At 46.7% G+C, this 19,988-nt stretch overlaps 1 protein-coding gene across 3 annotated transcripts in view; it reads left to right on the top strand.

The window, feature by feature from the left end:
- The window catches only part of DUSP29 (dual specificity phosphatase 29), a 36,188-nt gene extending 16,529 nt beyond the window's left edge, over positions 1-19,659 (top strand). For all 3 annotated transcript variants that reach the window (XM_066243123.1, XM_066243124.1, XM_066243125.1), the window contains 2 exons: positions 10,515-10,735; positions 18,819-19,659. In XM_066243123.1, the coding sequence (XP_066099220.1) occupies positions 10,515-10,735; positions 18,819-19,060 (463 nt within the window). In that variant the 3' untranslated portion in view covers positions 19,061-19,659. The remainder of the gene's footprint in view (positions 1-10,514; positions 10,736-18,818) is intronic.
- The last annotated feature ends 329 nt before the right edge of the window (positions 19,660-19,988 follow it).

Below are 19,988 nucleotides of genomic sequence, written 5' to 3'. Positions count from 1 at the left end.
TGTCCACATTTCCTTGGCCAAAGCAAGTGCATGCGAAAGCCTCACATCAGTAGGGCAGAAAAATGTAACTTACCCCATGGAGGGACGGTGGATATTCTAAATGATAACATACCATCGACCACAGCCACAGTCTGCTGCAGGTGAGTGGCTTTAGGCAGGTCCTTTGACCTTTCTGGGCCACTGTCCTCATCTCTAAAAATGGTTAATAAGAAAAGTCAAAGAAATTTGGAATGTGAAAGCATTTTATAAATCATACAGTAAGAGACAGATGAAAATATGATTGTTAATGTTACTCAGAAGGAAACCTGGGAAGGCAGGTCACAGCCAGCTCGTGGAAGGCTGAATGCCAGCCCCGGTGCTTTATTCAGAAAGTAAAGTTGAGAGTGTCTGAGCAGGACAGACGTGTTCTAGTTGATAGAGTGCCAGACATTAGGGTCTGATGCAATAAGAGATGCTTGCTTCCTTCCACCAAAAAAATGTCACTGCCCTTTCAATCTGCCCAGCTTTGCCTAATCAAGCCCCCAGACACACACATGCATACACACACACAGGCCAGTCAACTCCACAGTCAGTGTGTGTGACCCGGGTGCACAGTAGGGGGAAGAGGTGAGAGGCAGCATGACTTGCTGCTTGTCCTCATCTCTGCTCAGGGCTCCTCCAAGATACCCACTGAACAAGGTTAATGAGACTCACAGATGCTTAGTGAGGGAGCAGCCAACCCACTGCCAACGCAACCACATGGAGGGTGTCACCCTGCTGAGAGCAGGCAGGGCGGCCTGTCCCTCGGCCTTTTTACTGGTGTTGCCCAAACCAGTGAGAAGCTCAGAGCTGGCTCCTCGTGCATAAAGCCTCAGTTTTAATTTGATATTTGCACTTAGGTTGAGTTCTTCCTTTCCCTAAAAGCACCCAAGATTTTTGAAAGCTGAGTAACCAAGGCTCTGGAAGTTAGGGTGGCCAGGACCCAGGAGTAAGGATGGATGTCCTTGGGCAGCCAGAACCACCAGCTGCTCCTAGCCCTAGACCAGGGATGCCTGGAACCCTCTGGAGACCAGACTTACCCCACAGAGCAGCTCACTCCTTCCCCATCCTCTCTCCTCAAGGCTCCTTTATGGAGAGGGGCAGAGAGGCTGAGCATCTGCTCTGGAGCCACAATATCTGGGTCAAATACTAGTTTCCTTGTGGCCTTGAGCAAGCCATTCAAACTTTCTGAGCTTCAATTTCTTTACCTATAAGGTGTGAATTCAGTGAGTTAATACATATGATGATTAGTCCAAGGCCTGGCACACTCAGAAACTACGTTAAATCAGATTGGTTCTAGTAACTTGACTCACGGTGTGAGAGGAAAGTAAAGAACGGTTACTATGCTTTGCCACTACAGGTCGCTCTGGGCTAAGAAAACACCCCTGGTTAAATGTTTCCCAGGAGATGCTATCATGAACCCAAGGGCAGGTTGGAAGGAAGGTCCCTCCTAATGGGCCTTCTCCAGCTCATATACCAACTTCCTGCATAGACACTGTCCCGGCCTTCCAGGGACCCAGGTGACCTAAGGCCTAAGGAGGCATTGCCACATCAAAGCCCTGTGGGCTGCAGAATCGCTAAAGCATTTTCTCAATCCCAGCTTATTCTAACGATTCACCAAGTGGGACTCCTGGTGACTCTATGTCCCCATTGCTTACCAGCCCAGAGGAGGGCAGAGGTGGCTCCACCATCCCAACCCAGTAAAAAGAGGCCACAGATAGGAAGGGGAAGTGACTCGTGTTCAGTGTGCTGGGTTAGCAGAGGGGGTCGGGCCAGGCCAACTCGGCACCTTTAGGATGTTCTCATGGGGAAGTCTATCTCACTCAAGATACAGCTACCCTCTCCCCACACAGTTCCTATATCTTGCTAGGGAGTCTGAATCTGCCACCACGAGAACTGTAGTGTCAGCATGGTGTACAGCAAAAGCCAGCAAGCAGGATTTAGGACCCAGAGTTCAAACATCTTACTATTCTGGGACTCAGTTTCTTTACTGTAAAATAAAAGCTTGATTTAAAAGGTACTTTCCAGCTCTAAGATAAAATTCTTTAAGAAATGTCCTATTAAATAAATTAGGCTTTATTAGACTCAAGCACATACTTGTTTTATTATTTTTAAGTCATTTAAATTAGATTCAAATTAGGTTAACCAAGTGTTGCCCCCCAGAGATTCAGGGGCTGGCATCAATGATGAGGTAAGAATAATTCATCACCTCTTATCAATCAGCAGTCCCTAAATGGGTGCTTCCAAAGTGCTCGAGTATGCTTGAAAGCACTCAATTTCTGTAATTTAAATATTCTCACTTTAATCTCATTGACATCTTTCATTTGCTTAGCAAAATCTTTTTTCTTTTTCTTTTTCCCTCCATAGTCAGCAGGAGGGGAAATATCCTGGCTGTCAAAGTGATTGCAAATTCCAGGGCAGGGCTGCCTCCCATGGCAGAGCTCAGCCGAAATAGGATAATTGAGAAATCTCTCTTCCCTCCCACCAGCACCAGGGCGCTGTTAGGTTGTTTTGTGGCTTGAATGGTGGGGATCCTATGCAGCTCCCCATTTGTATTAAAAATACAACTGCTGCCAAGGCTTACCTTTTAGGGTCATCAACCAACAGCTAGCTGCCCCTCCTCACCCCCATAAAACCCGACTCCTCTCATGCCTGTGGCTGGCCCCACCCAGCCTGAGCTCACTTTCCAGTGTCTCTCTTGCCCTTTCTGCTTTTCTGCTCCCAACCAGAACTGCCTCAAAACACAGAGGCATCGCCAAGGCTGGCCTGTCCCCAAGGGGGTCGGAAAGCGAGGTGAAGGCGAGTCAATCAGCTGAGACAGTCCTCAGTTTGAGAGACGGCCTCTCACTGGGACACCAGGACAGCTGTATCCTCTCCCTCGACCCTCCACCCCCAAAAAAGAACTAATCCAGCCTCAAAACATCACGTAGAGCAAACACTTGACCTGCTTCCAGGGCGGGCCACGGCGAGTTTGGGGTGCAGCAAAAACATATTAACCTGCTAACTGTTACCTGAAAGACCTAGAAAACCTGAACTCTGAACATCCAAATATCAAAGGTGACTTAGGTGTAACTGGTAACTGGACACCAGCCCCAGGCAGGTAAATGGGGGAGATGCTGCAGGCCCTGGCCTGGCTGGGCTTCTCCCGCTGGTGGCAGCTTTTCAGGGAAGGCCTCAAGCACTGTCAGCCATTCCCCTTCCCGGTTAGCACACCCCTAGGCCAATCGTGAACACAGCAGCATTTCTCTGAACCAGACGTCCTGTGTGTTCTCTGTCCGCTCCAGCCTCCATCCTTGGAGGACCAGAGTCTGGGGAGCGAGCAGATGCTGAAAGGATTTCTAACAAGAATTAACAAGGCCGCCTGACCAGGCGGTGGCGCAGTGGATAGAGCGTCGGACTGGGATGCGGAAGTACCCAGGTTCGAGACTCCGAGGTCCCGCGCGGGCTCATCTGGCTTGAGCAAAGAGCTCGCCAGCTTGGACCCAAGGTCGCTGGCTCCAGCAAGGGGTTACTCGGTCTGCTGAAGGCCCACGGTCAAGGCACATGTGAGAAAGCAATCAATGAACAACTAAGAAGTCGCAACGCACAACGAGAAACTGATGATTGATGCTTCTCATCTCTCTCTGTTCCTGTCTGTCTGTCCCTGTCTATCTCTGCCTCTGTAAAAAAAAAAAAAAAAAAAGAAAGAGAAAAAAAAAATACCTTTAAAAAAAAAAAGAATTAACAAGGCCAACGCCACCTTTGCAATAGTCTCTCCTGAGAATTAAGGAAATAACATCAATAAAAATCATAGTTATATAAATATTTAAATTATCATGTGACTATGTGACATCTTTGTCACCAAAAATTTACAAAACACAGATAGACAAAAAAAAAAAAAGAAATTAAAATTCCCATTACCTATAATCTCATTACCCAGAGATAACTGCTGATCACAATTTGGTGTAATTTTTTACTGCTTTTTTCCTCTTGAATTTATCTTTTAACCTGTCAAAAAAAAAAACACCCCTTGAATATGACATCATTAGACTTTACAAGAATCTTATAAGGAAAGTACTACCAGTGTAATTGGTTCTATTCAACAAAAAAAAAAACTGGGAGTCCCAGAGCTTCAGTTGTTTTAGCTCATGCGGTGGTTTAAACTTATGATAACAACACCTGTCAGGCCTCTATTTTCTGAGGGGCCTCGAAACCAAACAGCTTCACCCTCAGCAAATAATAAGAACAACCAAGAAACTAGAAAACCAGTGAGTTTCACTTCATATCAGGTGAATTAACTGAGAACAAAAGCTAGAAATATACCTGGTGTTTCAAAAGCCACCTGCAAGGAACAGGTCTGGTCAAAGAGGAGAATGTCACCATCAGGGTCATGTCCATGAAATGATGTGAGACCACAACAGTGTTGCACTTATCAGACAGAATAAGTAAGGTGCCAGATTGCAGGATACAGGCCATAAGCCAACAGGAGTCCATAATTAGGTGCAAGAAATCAGCGGGTCCTCACAGACACAAGGGTGTGGAGAACCGCCTGATTTTAGTGGGCATTCTTCAATGCCCATGGCAGGTTCCTGGCACTATGGGACAGCTGGTTTCTCACTGCCTGTGGCTGGTGGAGGGCTGCCCAGATATGCACGGGCATGTCCCTGCTCCCCTCTGTGTAAGGGCATACCCCTGGGACAATGGGCTTTTGGGGATGCTGAGGGATGTAGGCTGGGACTCAGGAGAGCACCACGGGGCCTGAAAGAGTGGAATGACGGGAGGGCTTCCCCAGGAGACTGCTTCCGGCAGCCTCTTCTCAGTTACTTCCTAAAGTGGGGGAGGGGGGGTTCGAAGCAAGCTTCTGGAAGGAAGTCCAGAGGGGCTGGAAGGAAGCTGGGCCAGGCTACAGGAGGAAGGAAGGGAAGGGAAGGTCTGGCTGAGGAAATGGGGTGGTACAGGAAGGAAGCCACCTCCTTGGCCCTTTAATCTGGAGTCAGAATCCAGAGCTAGGTGAGGTTCACAGGGAGGGGAAGAACTGGGTCAAAAACAGGAACATGACAACATCTTCAAAAGTGCACTGCATGAGCCCAATAAATGTGTGAGCAAATGTCCAACGTCATTGCTAAAACAAATTATGAAAATGAGATACCATTTTGTTGGTGGTATTCTGTTTTTGTTTTTGCCTATGAGATTAGCAAACAGCAAAGAATAAAACTCGAAATGATTTGAGCAATCTTTCTGGAGGATAATTTAGTAAGAGTTTCAAATGTGTTAAACATGCTCATACCCACTGACCCACTATGATCAATGCAGAATGTGGAAAACATCCTGTCAAAAAAAAAACAACTTTAAAAAATCTCCTAAGACCCAGGTTCGAGACCCCGAGGTCGCCAGCTTGAGCGCAGACTCATCTGGTTTGAGCAAACAGCTCACCAGCTTGGACCCAAGGTTGCTGGCTCCAGCAGGGGGTTACTCAGTCTGCTGAAGGCCCACGGTCAAGGCACATGTGAGAAAGCAATCAATGAACAACTAAGAAGTCGCAACGCACAATGAGAAACTGATGATTGATGCTTCTCATCTCTCTCCGTTCCTGTCTGTCTGTCCCTGTCTATCTCTGCCTCTGAAAAAATAAATAAATAAAAAGATTTCCTTCTTTAAAAAAATCTCCTAAGGACATAATCAGAGATGTGCCCAAAGAAACACAGCAAAGTTGTTTGTTTTAAAGTGTTTGTTTTTTATAATACCTGCCAAACTTCTTCCAGGAGAGAGAGAGAGAGAGAGAGAGAGAGAGAGAGAGAGAGAGAGAGAGGTAAGGATAGAGACAGAGATAGAGAAAAGACAAATGGCCAAAATAGGGGCTTGGTGAGGTAAAACTGAGACTTACCTACAGAATGGAATGGCAAACATCTCTTGAAGGTCAGAGGTTGACTGGGGCAGATGTTTATAATATCACCATCTCAAAGTTTTTGAAACTGCATATACAGTATTGTACTCCCAGATAAATCTCTATATAAAACATACAAATCTAGGCCCTGGCCGGTTGGCTCAGCAGTAGAGCATCGGCCTGGCGTGCGGGGGACCCGGGTTCGATTCCCGGCCAGGGCACATAGGAGAAGCGCCCATTTGCTTCTCCACCCCCCCCCCCTTCCTCTCTGTCTCTCTCTTCCCCTCCCACAGCCAAGGCTCCATTGGAGTAAAGATGGCACGGGCGCTGGGGATGGCTCCTTGGCCTCTGCCCCAGGCGCTAGAGTGGCTCTGGCAGCGGCAGAGCTATCGCCCCCTGGTGGGCAGAGCGTCGCCCCTGGTGGGTGTGCCCGGTGGATCCCCGTCAGGTGCATGCGGGAGTCTGTCTGACTGTCTCTCCCCATTTCCAGCTTTAGAAAAATACAAAACAAACAAACAAACAAAAAACATACAAATCTATACATACAAAAACAACTGGAAGATTTTATATCAAAAAGCAAATTATCTTTCTCTCTGGGGGTTAGAAATACAGGTGATTGTGTGAGTGCATGAGGGGATGTTTTCCACATTCTGCATTGATCATGTATTATTTTTATAATTAGATTACATATGCTTTTTAATGGACAGATTGCTTACATCTAGGATTTTTTTCTTAAACAACCAGAAATTAAAGCTCTTGCATCATTGAGATTCTAGAAGTAAATTACTAGATCTGTTTTTTCTTCTGAGTTTTTCTCCTTCGGAAGAGGCACCTTTCTTAGTCTTTTTTACACATCACATATCTGAGCAGGTAGACTTAAAACAAACCAACCAAACAAACAAAAAACAAGAAGCAATACAATGCCAGACAGCACTCTCTATCACCGCTACCACCACTCCCAATACTTGCTGAGCTAGATATCCTGGCCAACTGGGGATCTGCCTCCATCACAGCCCCATCTCCTGAGTCAGCCTGTTGATGTGTAGACCCCCACTCTGCCATGGGTTCTCTTTGGAGCCCTCAACTGGACTCTGAATGCACTGAGCTCAGGGGAATCCCTGGAGCGGTGTGTGAGGACCCGCCTCCCCTCCCCAGGCCAGGCAGCCGCAGGGCCCTGCAGCCAGCCGCAGATCCCCACCAGGTCTAATCCTGCCCTCGAGCCCTTTTCCTCCATTGGACACCAGGCAAAACTGGCTCTGTGGGGTGAACATAAAGGTGTCGTGCAGGGAGTCTTGCAGCATCCCCTCCCCCGATCCTTGACCCCCAAAGCAGCCAAGTGCAAACAGTTGTTTATTCCAACTGCCATTTGATTATATTGAACCCCAGCTGCTGAACCCAGAGAGAACAGTCTTTATGGTGGATAGAAACTTCCTGTCAAGGACAGTTAATTTTAATTTTTCCACTGAGCTCAACCTCAAAGTGAGGTTGATTGCTACTCAGCAAGACCGACTCCATTAGTGGAGCCTTTAATTGAGCACAGATCTATATCCCCAAAATATTATGTTTGTTGTATACATACTTTGGGACAAGAAGAAAAATGAAAAGCAGACCTTTCTAAGGAAAAATTGAAAGCAAAATGTGTTCCATAATCAGGATGGCAGCACCAAAGGCCAGCTGGGGGCTTGGTTGAACTCCCATCTCCCTATGCCTCGGTTCTAATGGGCTGTTGGCAAATGTTCTTGAAAGCTCTATGCCTGTGTTTAGCTCCTTCCGGAAACTGGACTCCATTGTAGTTCCTCTCACAGCAAACAAAAAGCTCTAGGAAACCAACAATTGATAAGGGGTCTCAGCGGGGGGGCCATGGCATGTGTTCCTGTGGCAGGGCTCCTCTCGGCAAGGGTGCTGACCCATCTTGGCATCCCTTATGGCCACTTCCGTCCATGTCTTTTTACCAGTGGCCTTGAGATAAGCCCTCAGCTGGGGCACAATGCCACTCTGGCCTCTTACTGTTATGGCTCCAGATGCTTGTCACCTCTTCCCTGAGCTGTATCAGTGGTCTTTGTGCTATTGAGAGAGATGATCTTTTAAAGCCCAGATGGGATCACCTTTCCCCAAACATCAAAAGCTCTCCTTGACTCCCAAATACAGATCCTGGCACCCAAGCACTTCCATGATTAAATTCCACACTCCCTCTCGAAAAGTCCTCTCACATCCTATGCTCTGGCCAAACCAGTCCCCTCCTCCCTGCCTCCATTCCCAACCTATCAGCAAGTCCAAGCCACCTCCCTCTCTTGGCTGTACAACTGTGACAGCCTCCAACAGAGCTCCCACTTCTATTTTTGCCCCTCTCCAAACCATCTCCCTCCACACATCAGCCAGACTGAACTTTAAAAAAATAAACAATGCTCACCCTTTCCTTAATATCCTGTGCGGCACACTTAGAATAAAATCCAAACTCTTTCTCCTCTGGCGTCCAGGGCCTCCCATGACCCTGCCCCTGCCTACCTGTCCAAATTCCTCCTGCACCACACCTCTCGCTGCTATAGCCACACTATTTCCCTTCTGTTCTTAGCACTTGCTGTTCCCTCTACCTGGATGAAATACTTTTCCTCCAACTCTTTCCCTGCCTAGCTTTTTCTCATTCCTCAGTCTTAGCTTAAACGGCACCTCCTAGCAGTGGCCATCCCTGACCACCTTACCTAGAGCAGGACCATGGTTGTTCTACATAGCTCTAATTGATATCTGAAATCATCTTGTTTATTTATTTGTTGTTAATTTGCTATCCCTGTTGGAATCTAAGCTTCCTAAAGGACCTTGACTAATCTGTTTATTGCTGCAACATCAGGACCCAGGATAATGCCTGGTGTACAATAGAATCTAAACCATTATTTGGGGATAAATGGTTATATACAGGAAATAATGAAAATTTCCTGAAAGGCCTTCATTATCTCCAGCCTCCATTTCTTATGTTGCGCTATCTCCTTGGCTTGGCATGCCCTGACCTCCCTCCTCCCCTCCATTGCCAAGGACTGACCTTGTAGTAAGGCAAGCCCCTTTCCTATAAAGCCTCCCCTGACACCTCTAGGCAGAAATAACCCCTGCTTCCTCTGCCCCATGTTCCAAGGCCACCTACTTCAACGTGAATTGACTTTGTTCTTGGACATTCTTGCCTAGAAAGCTAAAGCTATAAACCAGAAAATAACTCCACTGTTGGCTTCAGGAATGCCCCTAATTCAATTGAAACAACAGACTGCTCAAATAGCTCTCCTTCTCACAACAGTGTTTTGCCCAACTAGGCAATGATTCACTCACTAGAGCAAGGGTTTTGCCTTGTGATCACCAATCCTGTGACTATCAATACCAAGAATTTTGCCCAATCTCATTTTGTATTTAAAGTTTTTCTTTTCCTGTGACTGCCTTGGCACAAAGTGTCTTTACATGTATAGCTTTCTTGTTTTTGATTAGTTTGGGAATAAATTCTCAAGATTCAGTTTAGCGATACAGTGGCGTAGTATCTTGATGGCTTGCAGTCAGTCAACCTGCCCTTCTCACTGGCTGCTTTTTGTACAACAAACCCCCAGGGAAATCTGACCTTCACAACTAGGTGTCCCTCCTCACTATTTGCTGGTGTGTGCATTGTACTTCAGTAGGACAGTCTCCCCCGGATCCCAGCTCACACCATGTTCACTGCCCTGAAATTCATTGTTCTTTTTATGTTTTTATCTTGATGTACTCACCAAACTACAGAAACAACCCCCTTCCCCTTTGTTGCCATTCAAAGAACAGTCTTTCTCCTTACTGAAACACATACCTATCTGGCTCCTCTTCAAACTCTTACCATGTCTAGCCATTATCATGCCAATCAACATGTCACTGCTTTCTAATAATTTTATGTAAATTAGTTTTATTCCCTTTTTTTTAAAGCTACTCAGATTTAAGCTTCTCAGATTTTCAGCTATTTTAAGGGCCAAAACTATGGGTTATATATTTTTATAACCTGATTGTTTCTATCAGAAGTGCTGGGCCAACTTGAAACTATAATAAATAAATGTATTCTTGATCATAAAAAAAAAAAAGAGAGAATTTTGTCCAATCCCAATAAAACCTAGTACTAAAAGGCTTGTCTTAAACTATTCATTCAAACCCCAACCTCCAAACCCTATAAACAGAAGGAGGGTTCAGAGGATAGGCCACTTAAAGTCTCCTGAGGCCCTGTGAAGGCGGCCCTTTGCCCTACTTTCAGCTGTGCCTGACAAACGGCTTATTTTGGATGCCTTTTGGGGCAGGAGGATTTGGCTGGTGATAGCCCTTTCCTGCAGCCACCGTAGTGTCCAGCACCAAGCAAACTCTTTCATATTTGGTGAATGAAGAAAGAATTACCGTACAAATGAATAGCTCCCTACCACACCCTCCAACCCCTTTCCCTTCTTGAAGCACCCTAGCCAAAAACAAGAAAGGGCACCCGTACCCAAGGGTCAGTAAGGGCAGGGCTTTGGACCTTCATTCCGCTAACTAGACCTTATTTTGGAAGCCGAATCGACTGCAGAAACCAGTGGACGGCCTCCTAGTTCCCCTCCCCCAGTTCCAGGCTAAGGCGCCACCCAGCCGACCAGCCTTCCTCCTTTGCGCCCAGGGCTACGGCGCTGGACCGCTATGGGCTGCAGAAGGCGGGCTTCACGCATGTGCTGAACGCTGCCCACGGCCGCTGGAATGTGGACACGGGACCCGACTATTACCGCGACATGGCCATCCAGTACCACGGAGTGGAGGCCGACGACGTGCCCACCTTTGACCTCAGCATCTTCTTCTACTCCGCGGCCGCTTTCATTGACGCTGCGCTCCACTCCGAAGACAGTAAGAGACCTGCAGCCCACGAGTGGCCCCACCCCCGCCAGAGGCCCCGCCCCTCCCCGGGAGAGGGTTCTATGCACTCTAAGAGTCTGCTCCCTTCGCAAAGCAAAGCCGGCCCTGTTACATGTGGGTGAGCTGGAAAGGTCTGTGCCCCTGAAAGCTGTAAGCCCCACTGAGCGTGCTGCTGGCGGGGCTTTGGTTGAATTGGCATCAGGAGGGTTCAGAGGAGAGGCCTTTGGCCTGAATCTCTCTTTCTTAAGGCACATCAGTGATACTTCCGGAAGTGGGGTGGTCTGGGACCCCTCAAAGCTGGGATGCTCAGGGGACACTAACTGTGCCTGTGCCCAGACCCGAGTAGTAGTCAAGGGTATTGATGCCAGAAAATCCTCAGGGAGCTGACTTGAGTGGAAATCTGTGGAAAGACTTCAAATTCTACTGCCAACCAAGCAAGCCCACAGCTTCCTTACCCCCTCCACCTCCCATAACACTCAGTCTAGTTAGGCTTCCTGTAGAAAGCTGACAACCAGCCTTTTTAAGTGGCAAACTGTATTTGAGATTGAGCTTTGCACCTGTAATGTCCAAGTTTCCCAAGGTTGACCAGCCATCTTTTAAATCATAGTACTAGTCCTTGCACTCAAAATGCAGTTTTAGCTGCCCTAATCCAGGGAAAGGTGACAAGGCTATTTTACTCTTAATTTTTCCATTGATTTGAGGGGTAGGGGAGAAAAAGCGAGAAAGCGAGAGAAGCATCAACTCGTTGTTCCACTTAGTTGTGCCATTTAGTTGTGCACTCATTGATTGCCTCTCAAATGTGCCCCTAGCTAGGGATCAAACCCCAACCTTGGCATGCCTAGGTGACACTATCCACTTAGCAACCCGGCCAGGGCTGCTACAAGGCTGTTTTGGGGAGAAGGACACAATTTAGGAATCCGTCAGGTACGACAATATACAATTATTGCTGCAGGGTGTATTTCAGTGGCATTCCATAGAGACCAGAAGGACTTCAAATCCCTAATCTGTGCTCTGACATCAGCTCCATGTGTCATAACCCTTTATGGGACCATCACATAATTCAGGGTATCCAGTTACAGTAGTCTTCCCTTATTTGTAGTTTCACTTTACATAGTTTCAGTTACCTGCAATCATCCACTGGTCTGAAAATATTAAATGAAAAATTCCAGAAATAAGCAACTCATAAGTTTTAAATTGCATGCCATTCTGAGTAGTGTAATGAAATCTTGCAATGACCTGATCCATCTTGTCAGGGACGTGAATCATCCCTTTGTTCAGTGTATCCACACTGTATATGCTCCCTGCCATTAGTCACTTAGTAGCCAGCTCAGTTATCAGATTGACTGTCTCCATATCGCTGTACTTGAGTTCAAGTAACCCTTATTTTACTTAATGGCCCCAAAGTGCAACAGTAGAGATGCTGGCAAATCAGATATGCCAAACAGAATCTGAAAGTGAAAAGATGAAAGTTCTTGAGTTAATAGGGATAGAAAAAAAATTGTATGCTAAGGTTGCTAAGATCTTACTGTGAAGGAATCTTCCATCTGTGAAACTGTGAAGAAGAAAGAAGAAATTTGTGCTAGTTTTGCTGTCACACCTTAAACTGCAAAAAAGTTAAGGCCATAGATAAGTGCTTAATTAAGATGGAAAAAGCATTAAATTTGTGGATGGAAGACAGAACAGAAAATGTGTTCTGATGAGTGGCAACCTGTGGCACCAGAAAGCACTGAGCCTGTATGAAGATTTGAGTAAGGGGTCCCCTGAAATAAGTGACACCAAACCACTTACTGCAAGTGAGGGATGGTTAGAGATTCAGGTATTCCAAAAATATAAAAATTACTGGAGAGGCTGCATCTGCCAATAAAGCAGCTGCTGCCACATTTCCAGCAGAGTTGAAATTGTTTACGTTCAGCACTATCTGTGGTTTTAGGGAGCCATTGGGGGTCTTGGGACATATCGTCCCCGGGTAAGGAGGGACTGCTACACTGAACGCCTTTCTTACCAGAAGAGGCAGAGATGACAAGGTTCACTGCCTGACCGACTGGCCTGCTTCAGTAGCCTGCAACCTGTGGCTAGGTCTAGGCCATGTCTGCCGAACAGACCCATACCTTGATGGCCATCCCAAGGTGGCCCTGGCCCCACAGACAGCTGTAGGCACCAACAATTTGTTGTTATTTTGTTTCACAAAGCAATGTCGTGATAAAAAAGAAACTCATGGAGCTGGAGTGCTTGTATTCAGGGATGCCTCATTTCAAAGCTGTTCTTTTATGAGTCCATTTACAGGCCATCTTTTGTGTTTCCATGCACATTCTGAGTTTCCAGGCAGGATCAAAAAGCAACTGGACTCTGACTCATCACCACGAGGTAAAATTCGCCTCAGAGCATTTGAAGTTAACTGAAAACATATTTGACATGAAAAAACAAAGAACTACAGTACAAGTCCCCAATCCTTCCGTTTCACTTGCCCTTACTATATTCTTGGCCTTCCCCTTAATGGAAGGGGTCTGGCAGGCTTTGGAGGGAGACAGGGCTGGGTTCAAATTCATGCTGCACAACTTCCTAACTGTGATTTCTCGGAGGCTTGGTTTCTCCATCTGGTGTTAAAAATATTTACCTTGAAAGGTTATAATGAGGCTCAGCAGTAACGGACATAAGCACTCAGCATAGAACCTGGTGTGCAGCAGGCTCTCAGATGTGTTTGATAAAGAGAGGTCATGCACCGTGAAACGCATAACCACACCAGCACATGTACATCATCATAATAAAGTTTCCAGTCCCAAAAGAAAAAAAGACATTCCAACTTTGAACTAGTAATGATATACTCACATGACAGCTTGTTTTTGGTTCCCAGCATGTAATTTTAGAGTCTGCCCCCACTGCCGAACCAGGAAAGAATGGGGCTCTCGAGTCCTGTTTAGGCCTGGGCAGATCACAGAGCTTCAATGTGGAGATGTCAAGCTGGTGCGGATAGTGATTGGTAAACCAAGTGGTCGGAAGCACCTAACAAAGAGAGGGTCAAGAGGAACGCGTCCATACGCAGGTCAGAGAATCCGAGGGAGTGGGGGCCAGATCATTTGGTTGGGAATGGGCATCAAGACATGACCGCATTGCCACATTGCCGCATTGCCGGAGGGAGGCCGCACTCCTTCCTCAGCGCCCTGTGTACTTGCATATCTAAAGAATTCCTTGAGTTGAGGCCTCGAAGGCCAACCCTTCTGGACCAGGCAGAGAGCGTGAATGAATGAAGCTGCAGCTAGGGGACACTGTGGCTAAGTGGAGAGCCTCATATCCCCTCCAAAGGGGGCAGCTGCCACTCAGTCCTAGCCAACATTTGTTTTGTGAGAATCAGTGCAAATGGGGTAGATATGACTTTTCAAGAAATATCTCCAATCTTGGAGTTTAGTGTAAAATCATTTATTTTTTAAGCATTGGCAACAAATCGAAAATTTCTTAAAATGCTGTGGAGACCAAATCAAAGAAATCCAATGGCTGTCCGTTTGCAACCTGTGTTCTGAGTGGTCAAGTAACTGAAGAAAATGCCGCTTAGCGCAGCAACAGGCATCGTCACAGATGCCAAACCATGGGGATGCCACATGTGCTGGCGGCCTGGCTGTGTCTAGTCAAGCATTGGGAAACCTAGCATTTTAGAGGCAGGCCCACTCGTATGTTTCTTATTATACTCTTGATGTAAGAGGTGCTGATGGACAGTCTGGACAAAAGGCAAGGCATCTCTTTTCCTTTCTCTCATCTTTCCTCTTCTTTCTTGGCTAGTTTCTGCCAAGTCCACACTGTTGCCCACCGCTGCCCTCGCAGCTCTTGTTCACTCCTGTTAAAGAGTGTTGCTTACGGTGCTGTGGAGCTGCACCTGAGGCCTGGGAGCAGCCCCAGGGGCCACTCTTACCCCTGCCCTACCCTGCTCTGCCCTTTCTGAAAGAAATCCCCGGGGAACCTCAGTCACTCTTGAAAAATCTTGGAGATAATTTAGTCTACTGTCCTGTCCTGAGACTGAGGAAGCAGAGGCCCAGAGAAGCCACGTGATGTGACCATGGTCACAGAGGTCTTCAGAAGCCAGTGGGAATTCCTTCTGTCACTTGAGCCTCATGGAAGAATCTTTTGCCCTTATTTTGAGCATCTGATGACTGTGATGTGTAAGAAGTCCCCAAATATTATGGAAAGTGAGACACTCCAGCTGGTTATAGGACCTGAAATGACTGAACTTGTCATTCTTCGTCAGAAAAACGAGTACTGACAAAATCCTGCCGTGGGAACGCCGCTTGGATTGCCTAACTGCTCCTGGCACGGCATCCTCAGCGTCGAATTAGTGTGGTTTTAATTTAATGAAATTCTAAGAAACCCAGGAACAGAAACCATAAGGCTCTAAAGATCAGATCTTAGTATCACCACTCTCTTTTTGTTCTTTCTTCTTAAACGGAAAGTCCACAAGCCGCTTTTGAAGCCATCTTAAAATCTATTATGGATAACGCAGGTACGAATAAACGAAGTCTGCTTTTGAGTGGGAGATTGATTCTGTGGTGCTTCCAAGCTTTAACCAAATCCCACATTCAGGGTGTTTAAGGGTCTTCTGCCTCACTGCAGCACAGATGGGCCTGCCCCTGGGCAGTTCAAAATACACCACGTGCCCATTTTCTGTGGACTTCCAGAATGGTTTGGGAAGAAGTATGAACTCTGACTTTGCATCCTGTTGAGAAAGGCATGTTCCAAGGTCATGAGACAGAAACAGGCAAAGGGATCCCTCAAACCAAGGAGGGAGGTTGTTTAGAAGCACGCACCTGGGAGATCATAGTGATGGTGAAGGTGGGGGTGGCTTAGGGGTCTTAGCCTGTATGTCTGAGTTAAGTGACAGAGCCTACCTTCTGGTCACAAGTGAAAGTATGCAATGGGAAGCAGTAGAGATTTGAAATTGGGGTTTTCTTCATAAGATTGTGGGAATTCAACTTTTCATAAAGGCCTAAGGGGAAATATTTCATTGAAATTACCACTTTTTCAAACATAGATTGTAACCTATAGTGAATCATCAAAACAATGTAGAGGGTACAACCAGCATTTCTTTTTAAAACATTGACTAGATTAAAAAAGAATGGAAAATATCAGCAGGTGTTGCTAGTAATAAAAGTATGTGTCATTTTGTGAAACTTGTCTGACACACACACACTTGTGATATACCACATTGCACTTAAGAGCTTTGCCTCTGGCGCGGGGGCCTAGGCTTGAATCTCAGTTCTGCCACTTCCTAGCTGTGCAGTTTGGACAAGTCACTTCTCTGCACTTCAACTACCTCCTCTGAAAAATGGGGACCATCATTTTATCCATCTCATCAGGTTGTTGTGAGGACTGACTACAATAAAAAACACGTAACAACATACTTGGAAGATACAAGGTAAGGTGAGGTGACGTGAGGTGAGGCTATATATGCGTTAGCTGTGAACTTTATTATAGCATTTCCAGGAGTCACACAAAAAAGATTGAAAGCCACTGATCTAGAAAATGCCACCGTTGACAGTGCTGCCTTTGTCCTGGGCCCTCGTGGGCTGATGTCTAACTCCCAGAGCAGAGGGAACAAGTGCCCTGAGAGTCTGGGGACAGGCCCTTTACCCCAGGAAGCCCTACTAAGCTCACATGGCCGATGGAATTCGTGCTGCTGCCATAAAAACAAACTTCCATTCCAGGACCTCCTGCTGGAGCTGAGCACCACCCACCCCACCCCCTCTTCTTTCCCCCTCTTTTTCTCCAACCCTCTCCTTCTCCCTTCCCCCTCCTTCCACTTAACAGACTTCAGGTTCCCAAAAGACTTAATGAACTACAGCTTTCATCTGTTTCAAGCATTTAGTCATGACAGAAGGAATTACCCTTTTTGCCAGCAGAGGAAGAAACACTTTAGTTATCAGCAGAGCTGGCAAGGGGCCAGGCAGCCCCTGGAACAGTCTGTGGGGATTAGAATGCCAGAGGTAGCGCAGTCATGTGGGGGCCAGCCGCCCCCAAACCCAACCCAGCAATAAAGACGCGGCCCTGGCTTCTTGCCCTCCTTCCTGGGCAATCGGCACAAGGTAAAGGTGATGAAGCCAGTCTTGTAGCTCAGCAGCATGAAGGGAGGCTTGGAGGGCCGCCTGGGTAGCTTGTGGAGATTCGTGAAAGTGAATTGTGATAAAATGAATAACTCTTCGTGGAACACTTCTCTGCACCAGCATGGTGTGGGGAGAGGCCTCCTGTGAGTCCGGTCGGCTGGAGTGCAGGCCTCTCCAGCCAGGGTAGGTGGGGAGAGAGAATCCTGGTGCCTACTGGATTTCTCACGCTGCTGTGCGTGTTGACCATTGCTCCAGAAACCTGGGGATGCCGATGAGTGTCTTCTTGGTCACCCTTGCAGGCCTCAGGCCCAAGACTCAGGAACAGGGACAGCACTGGGTCACAAAGTTCAAGCTGCCCAGCCAGCTCAATCCCAGCAGAGCGGTTGCACAACCAGGAAAGGGTGGCCACTGGGACGGCAGTAGTGGCAGTGTTGGTTACAGCCAGAGAGCCTAATCTCATTTTCTCTGTCTCAAGAGCATAATGGCCAGTGTCCGCACACAGTATGGGCTCAATGTATGTTGCTTTGAACTATTTTTAGTGCTTTTTGAGTGACCTCTGGTCATTTCACCTCTCTAAGCATGTTTTCTTCTCTGTAAAGCAGGGATGATGACAACGAAACCTCGAAGGTTATATTAAGGATGAAATGAGATAATGCACATTGATGCTATGTGAGCTCTAGAGCGCCACCAAATGGTGGATGAGGAAACAGCTTCACATCAAGGCTTCTCGGCTGGGCCCAGCTATTGCTGTGGTAGTGGCCAAAGGGAGCTTTTATTTTTGTGAAGCTTCTTTTAGAACTCTAGTTCTCAATCTTTTTGTTCTCAGAACGCTTTCACACTCTTAAATATTATTGAAGACCTCAAAGAGCTTTTGTTTATATAGGTTATCTCTATCAGTATTACCCTATGAGAAAGAAAAATTGAAAATTTTAATTATTTAAAAATAATGAAATGCACCACTGCATATTAACATTTTATGAAGCATTATATGTTCCAAAGATAGTTAGGGAGAAGAGTGGCATTAATTCACATTTTTGCAAATCTCTTCAATGTTAGGCTTATTAGAATCCAGTTGGAATCTCATGAGCTTCGGCATTCAGTCTGTTACGATACGCTGTTTTGGTTGATGAAGATGAAGAAAATCCAGCCTTACTTAGATAAGTATTGAATACATAGTTGGAGAAGGGAGAGATACTTTAATAGGCTTTTCAGATAGCTGTGGATGTTCTTTACTACACCCAAACTTGACAAGTGATAGCTGTGATGTGGAATCCGAAGCCATGTCAATGAACTCCATACTCAGCTACATGAAAAGCCATTGATCTGTCTTGCACTCTGAATGAAGTTTTACTCATGCATGGTTCTACAACATCCTGTACTGGTAATTTGGAAAGTATTGGTTTACAAAGTTATGTAGAGCTTTCAAATGTTGACCCTTTTCACTGTGTATTATCACAAAACACATTTGTTAATTTCATCGCTGATCTTAACATAAAAATCTTCAAAGTATTGGGAAACAGTCAACTTCGTGGTGATAAAGTTTTCTGAACATATAATCTTTCCTCAGAAGCTTGCATTTTATCACTGGCAATAAATACCACCAGTTTTCCTTGACATGACAGGCTGACTTTGTTCATTTTTGAGAATACCCAAGTTTGAATTACCATCGTTCCTCTGCCATTCATTTTTTTAAGTAAAAATGGTGATTCATGGAACAGTGGCTAATTCAGCTTGCAACTCAATCTCCCCTGTGCTTTTCCTTGAGATGAGCATTGCTCTTTGGTATGCAGCCCAAGTGCATTGTGTGTACATCCCATTTCATCACGAATATTAAGAAGTGTAACCAAGGGCTGAAATTTGATAAATTAATTTTTACTGCTTCATGAAGGATAGATACTCTTAAGGGAAACTGGCTCGTCACCCTGAGAGTGCGTGGTGGTGCAGAATGTAATGATTACTACCTGCTGCTGCTTCTCCTCACTCCATTGCAGATAAGATCCTGGTTCACTGCGCCATGGGCCGCAGCCGGTCAGCGACCCTAGTCCTGGCCTATCTGATGATCCACAGGAACATGACCCTGGTGGACGCCATTCAGCAAGTGGCCAAGAACCGCTGTGTCCTACCCAACCGGGGCTTTCTGAAGCAGCTCCGGGAACTGGACAAGCAGCTGGTGCAGCAGAGGCAACAGGCCCAGCACAGCAACGATGGTGAGGCCAGGGAGAAGGAGCTGTAGGAACCCACGCGGGACAGCAGACACACTTGGGAATGGAGAAAGAAGGCTGAAATATCTCTGACCTATGACTTCATCTGTCATGGAGAAGGGACAGTGAAACCAAAGCTTGACTTCTTCCAAATCACCTTAAACTTCCCAGGTGTGTGGTGAACAGTGAAGATTCGAGGCTGCCTCCTGGAGGAGTCCCCTTGGCTTCACTACAAGTGGGGCGGAGGGCTTCCCAGAACTGGTTACAGATAAACACAGTTCTGTATAAAGGTGACTACATATATTTGTAGGATGGGAGCAGAAAAGGATTTCCTACACACACATTGTGATTAAATGTTTAGCTCTGTTTGAAAGTCACATTCTTAAAAAAGCATATATTTTCTAACCACAGAAAAGTGCCTGGGAGTGCTGTGCGTCAGGAGCGTGCACAGCTTCCTGGTGAGTCCCCTTTCCAAGGCACCCACATGTCCTTACTGCCCCTGCTTTCTCTTCCATGGGCTGCCCAGACTCAGGCCCCCATAGACGCTGCTTCCTGGGAGCTGCAGAGAGCAACCCCTGGGTATGATGGGGACGCTTAGGCCTCTGCATGGAGGCTCTGCTTTGGGCTCCCCCCCCCCACGCTCAGGGAGCCAGGGCTCTTCACATTTTTTTTTTTTTTTTTCATTTTTCTGAAGCTGGAAACAGGGAGAGACAGTCAGACAGACTCCCGCATGCGCCCGACCGGGATCCACCCGGCACGTCCACCAGGGGCGACGCTCTGCCCACCAGGGGGCGATGCTCTGCCCATCCTGGGTGTCCCCATGTTGCGACCAGAGCCACTCTAGCGCCTGAGGCAGAGGCCACAGAGCCATCCCCAGCGCCCGGGCCATCTTTGCTCCAATGGAGCCTTGGCTGCGGGAGGGGAAGAGAGAGACAGAGAGGAAGGAGAGGGGGAGGGGTG

This window comes from Saccopteryx bilineata, chromosome 9 (assembly GCF_036850765.1).
Source record: "Saccopteryx bilineata isolate mSacBil1 chromosome 9, mSacBil1_pri_phased_curated, whole genome shotgun sequence".
NCBI classification, from domain to species: Eukaryota; Metazoa; Chordata; class Mammalia; order Chiroptera; family Emballonuridae; genus Saccopteryx; species Saccopteryx bilineata.
Note: the sequence above shows the minus strand (reverse complement) of the source record. Positions and strands in the feature narration are given on the sequence as shown.